Genomic DNA, 6099 nt, shown 5'->3' with positions numbered 1-6099 from the left:
CACAGTGCACCTTTATATCAAGCAGCTTTACATTATTAAATATACAACATCAGTGTTGATTTAAATTAGAATTACAACTTCAGTTTCTACTATAAAACTCTGTCTGGCCTTGACGGACTGAACTGAAGAAACTAAGGGTGCTTTCACACTTGGTTCGATTGCTCCCCCCCCCCCCCCCCCCCTTATATTTTTGTTTTTGAACCGTTGGTTTTGTTTCCAAAGCTTCAGTACGTAATGACACTTGCATCTATATGCCGCGAATGTACTGCAAATGCTCTGAAGAACGCTGAAGACGAGCAGAAATGAGATCTACGGCTCTATGCTTCCAGTACATCAGTCACGCTCGTCAGGAAAATGAGTGAAACAAACACGCACACACATTTATATCAAATCATACGTCATTAATAGCGGTTCACTTCCACAATTTGGTACGATTGCATTCACATCAGCAGCGAAACCGTACCGGAGTTCACATGAACCGTACCCCAGACCACCCTTTTTAAGCGGACTCTGGTACGGTTCGCGGGTGCGCACCCGAGTTCGGAAGACCGCGTTCACATCATCCAAACGTAGCGAACTCTGATGTCAATTGAACCCGGGGGTCTATACCATGAAGCCGGTTTAGCTGGCTAGCCAGATATGTTTAAGCTTAGTTTGTGCCAATCCTGGGTTTAAGGTACCATTAAAGTGGTTTGGCTTTTAGCTGTGTTCATCTCCATAGTAACTTACCCTCCACAGCTAACCTGCTCCAGGGCAGGTTATGTTCTGGATAAGAGATCTCAAACTGAAATTGGACCAATCAGCTGTGAGCAAAGTGACACACATCTGATGCAATAAAGTCACTCCCCCTTTTTCTTCTCCAAATTAAAGGTCACTGCATAGCAAATGGCTATTAAAGACTTAAGCCTCTGGCTTTTAACAATGCTTATTTATAATAATAATAATTTTGAATTATTTAAAAATAATTTATGTAATTATTATACCCTTAATCAATTACACATGTATAATTTTAGTAAATCAATCATTAATATGCATTTTGTTAATATTAAAATAAATAGCCTATATAAAGGTCATACAAATAAGCTTTAAATTCAATAACTAAATCTATAAAAAATTACATGTGAGCATAAATGTTCAATTCTCTCTATATATCAACTAAACTAACTTCATAACTTTTACTTGCATTGACGTATAAGATTTTTCTTAAAGTTGTCCTCGACAGCTCTTTTCTTCTGTGTAAATTTGTTTAAATTCGTAATATTTTTCAATCATGTATATTCTGCAGAAGAGTGAAGTGAATCACACTGCTTCTCTCGTGAGAAGTGAATCTCAGTTTCACTGATCCACAGCATGTGATTGGCTGTTCACTGCTGATGTCACAGCTAAACTCCTAAACTCAGGATCAAAGCCTGAGTTGACAGAGAAAGTTGAGGATCAGCATCATGGGACCAACAAAGCCTGAATAGATTGGTTTGGTTTTGTCAACTCAAAACTAATCCTGTAACCCTGAGTTTGTTAAACTACCATCATGGTACAGGCCCCGGGTGCGCACCAAAACAGCTAGTGTGAAAACACCCTGAAATTCCACATTAAAGGAGGCGGAGCTTCAGAACCACACCTACCTATCATGTAATCTCCATGAACCAATGGTAGTTTGAAGGTGTTTAACAGCCAGGGCGAACTTTTCCAGAAAGTTTGCTTTAGCAAGCGGTTTCGAACTCCTGAAACAAACTCTGTTTTAGCTTGATTTTGTTTGAAATAAAACCAGTTCGTTCTTTGATTTTGCTTGAAGTATGTTGGGGCCTTTACTGTGGCGCATATAGGTCTTTGTGCTCCAATTGAGCTACAGATTTCAGTTGTACAATCGAGTGTAGCTACCAGTCAGGTTCTGGAAGTAAAAACTCATTTTCTCCATAGGGAAATAGATTTTTAACAATAACTTAAAAAGCTTTAAAGATAGCCATACTGTGAGATTGTTAATTCATCCCAGCAAGCAATAGATGTCATTTCACCCTCTCATATAATAGTCTGGCTATGAGTAACCCACTTCTAGCCAAAATAACCTTGAATTTGGTTACATGTCATTTTTGCCAGAATAACTTGCAGGATATTCCATCATGTAAGCAAAGTCAACAATGATTACAAGGTGTTTGGTTTCATTTATTTGGTTAGATGTCTATTCAATTTTCACATTTTGCCTTGTTTTAACAGACGTCAGGGCTGTGTTTGGACGGCTATATTCTATTGAAGCCATTATCCCACATTATTAACTTCTTTTTTAAATGATCGTGTTTAACAGTGGAATTTGTGGTAACAAACTACATTACCCATGATGCTGTACAGAAAATTCTACCAATCAGAGAGTCGAAGCAAGCAAAACCTGCCAAAATAATTATTTAGCTCCGCCCACTCCCATGAAGCACTGTGAATTATGTAATCGAGTCGGTCTTCATATATCTCAAAATACGTCAAAGTTTGAATGTACCAGTATATGCATATTTTGCAATAAACTTAAATATATTTTTATATATATAAAATTAAGTTTTAATTAGATTATGCAATGCTTTTATGGGATTGTAGTTCTTTCCGTCACTAAAACCTTTGTATTTTTGTCCGATTTTCAAAACTTTTTTTTGCTTCAAATCAAAGTTTGTAATGTTATGGTTCACCACGTAGCTGGTCGGCTTGGTTCATTGCTTATAATGCTTTAACAAAGTCTTTTTTTGAAATCTCTATGAGAGAAATGAATGGAAAAAGCACTTCCAGAACCAGCGCTAAAAAAGTGGACGGGCAAGGTTGCACTCTATACCTAAAATCATTTCACTTAAGACTCTTAAAAAGAAACCACCAAGAAACCACCCAGAACACCCATAGCAACCCCATAGCAACGCACTTAAAGCCACTCTGTACCCCTTAGGAACCATTTAAATATCCTGTTTAAGCAATTTCTACAGCACAAGCATCACCAATTAAAAATCCAAATAATGATGCGAAATAAAATGATCTAAATGAGTAAACATATGGTTGTTTGACTGCGTTCCAAAAGCCTTTCTGATGGAGTTTAAAGCTCGGCATGTACAGAGAGACAGAAGGAGAAGTGCATAATCATGAACAGACTTGAACAAATGGGTACATATTACAGATGAAAGAAACCAAGGAATAGTGCAATATCAAAAGGATGAAAGGATGAGAGGGGGGCAGGGAGGAGGTGGAGAAGGAGAGAGGAAGCTGGAGACAAAGAAATGGAAGGAGAAAGAGGGAGTGTGGGAGTTACAGCGTGAGATGAATAGAGAATAAAAAAGATGAACACTGCACAATTCTGTGGAAAAAAGAAGAACAGAACGGGAGGAATTGGATTAATTGCGAGAGGTTGTCCAGCCAGCCTTGTTCACACTTGACCTCTTGACCTGTCCTTTTCCTAATAAGACAGAGGATATCTGCTCACACACACACGCGTGTCAGTGATGGTTCTCTGTGGCAGTGCTCATCGTTCTGTTTGACCACAGAGCTCTTTTGTTTCAGGCCATTGGCAGCTGCCCACACATTTTTCTAGTAGACTTTGCTCATAAACGTGGTTTATTAACATCTTTTGGTTTTAAGCGCAAATGTTTTTAAATACACTGTTGAATAAAGTGCTATTTTGAAGGTATTGCATTTTAAAGGTATTACATCTCTGCAATTTATGGACTTTCAGTTATGGAAAATCCTCACCTCAAGATATTTCGACCACGCACTTAATAATAAAAATTCCTTATTGGCATTTTCATAAAGAACTGTTAACATCCGTGAAACCTTTCCATTGTACAAAAGGGTTCTTTATTGGCATCTAAGGTTCTATCAACAACCTTCAACATCCATGGAACCTTTCCACTGGATAAAAGATTCTATACACACTTGAAAAATAAAGGTTTCAAAATAAAGTTTTTTTTTGTGTGTTCCCCAACGAACCTTTCAGTGAACAGTTCTTAAAATATTTTTTTTCTTAGTGTTCAGAACATTTAAAGAACCTTTTTCCACTATAAAGAACCTTATGTCCAGTGTGTATGTTCCAAAAAGTTCTTCGTGGAACCATCGCATCGCTGCGAACCCCCCCTTTTGGAATCTTTATTTTTAAGGGTGAAAGGTTCTTTACCTCTTTATAGTGGGAAAAAATAATTCATTTAACTAATGCATGAAGATTTACATAAATGTATGGATAACAGAGCTATAAGCTTTAAAATAGCTTTGAGGAGTTTTGGTATTTAGACGCACCTTTTGATTCCATCACCATGGGCAATGCTGTCAAAACATTTAAAAGTGCCCCGGCTGGAGAGAATATGTCAGCCACCATCCCATTCATTCTATGCTAATGAAACATTAACATATTCATGCATGTTATGTCATTTTTTCCCCCATGCATGTTTTTTTCCCCAAAGATGCAAATGAAAGTTTCTTGCATCATCATGCAAACATATAAAATAACTTTTATATATGTATGAAGTGAAATCTGACATATTGATGACAACAGCAGTGCATGTTTGAATATACTGTAAATATGCAAACGCAATTTGTGAGCTACATTTTTAATATATGACATAAAATATGTCTACTGAATGCCATCACACTTGGACTATAGTGGTTGTGTCATGGGATGGCTGAATGCTTATAGAAAAGAGCAGCATGAACATTTCGCACAAAGTGTTCCACAGAAAAAAGCAAGCCAAGGGAACAACACAAGGGTGAGTAAATTGTATAATATATTTTCAGTGGTATTAATGTAAAACATAATCAAATGTTCAATTTGTTCTCATGCATACATTAACCATGTGTTCCAGCACCTCGTCTGAGCTCCTCACCCACCTCCCATCCTCTCTCTCTCTTTCTCAGTGTGTGCAGCCCTGCCTTTAAGGGGAGGGTAAGATAAGAGTCACATACAGACCCCTGAAATCCTCCTCAGAGCCACAGTCCCATAATCAACACCGCACAGACAGCTCGCGCGGGGCCGTGCACGCGCTAGACATTGATAAGAAAACTGCAAGACCAAGAGTTTTAATTTAACTTCCATTAATGTCGCTTTCATTAGGGGCAATGCGAAGACGGAGGGACCCTCGTGTATTACCCATGGAACATCTTGGATTGGAAAGCCTTTTTTATATATAACTTTTTATATTTAATCAACGGTGATGTGGAGTTAATAGTGGCAATTTTGTACCAAACAAAAGGACCGCACGCGCACTACTTTATATTATAAATACGTTTTTTTATTTGAAAAAGTCTTGTTTGACTGCTAAAACATTTTATATCAATTTAATAACTTTTTTTTTAATTGCCATGACTGAACAGGTATTTTAGATGACCGTTTTCTCAGATAGTATTAAGGGCTGGACCATGTTAATGAATTATTAAATAACCGCCAGTTGAGGAATCCGGGATTTTGGTGCTTCGCCTGGAAAAAAAAACTCTTCACTTTAATCCGCAAACTGCCTTTCAAAGGACTTCAAATGGGCCACTTGCTCCTCAGAAAAGAGACTCATTCTGCCGTGGAGGGCAATTTGAATGTTTGCGCACTGAGAGGAATGTCGAGCCTGCAAAGCCGCTGAGGGACTCAAACTGCTGCTTAATTAACCCGATATTTGCTAGCGAGTCGGAGCCCAGTGCTGAGCGTCTCGTGCGCGTCTCTCTAAATGCGCGCTGTCCCGTGGAGCCCCGCAGCGGCACGGCAGCAAGATGAGATCGCGGATCCCGCTACTTCTCGCGGTACTTGCGGCGGCGTGTCTGCGGTTTGGCAGTGCGGAGGTAAGAGCGACTCAATGGACATTCTAGTGAATCTCAAATTGCTATCTGGCCTGGTGGATATCACTGGTCCTTGATGCATTCTTATAGGCTAATTCTTTAACAATAGCCTACACAGTAGTATGTTTTCTTTTTCATAGTTAAACCAATTATTTTTTGATAATAACTTGTTTTATAGAGTGATAGGCATATACATCCGAAATAAATAATCTGTCACTCACTCTCATGTTTGTCCAAACAAATTTAGTTTTTGGTCTCCATAAGAGTTGATGGTGACCACATCTGTCAAGCCCCCAAAATGACAGGCAAAAGTGTTTCATATGACTC

At 38.5% G+C, this 6099-nt stretch overlaps 1 protein-coding gene across 4 annotated transcripts in view; it reads left to right on the top strand.

Moving 5' to 3' along the window:
* Positions 1-4934: 4934 nt before the first annotated feature.
* pdgfbb (platelet-derived growth factor beta polypeptide b) overlaps positions 4935-6099 on the top strand; it is an 11517-nt gene continuing 10352 nt past the window's right edge. For 3 of the 4 annotated variants that reach the window (XR_013816832.1, XR_013816833.1, XM_079821034.1), the window contains exon 1: positions 4935-5775. Coding sequence is in view for 2 of the 4 variants with exons in the window: in XM_079821034.1 (XP_079677160.1) it covers positions 5707-5775 (69 nt within the window). In the remaining 2 variants the exon portion in view is untranslated. The remainder of the gene's footprint in view (positions 5776-6099) is intronic. The other variant, XM_079821033.1, reaches the window with a different exon arrangement.

Source organism: Gobio gobio (assembly GCF_949357685.1).
Source record: "Gobio gobio genome assembly, chromosome: 1".
Taxonomy (NCBI): Eukaryota; Metazoa; Chordata; class Actinopteri; order Cypriniformes; family Gobionidae; genus Gobio; species Gobio gobio.
Note: the sequence above shows the minus strand (reverse complement) of the source record. Positions and strands in the feature narration are given on the sequence as shown.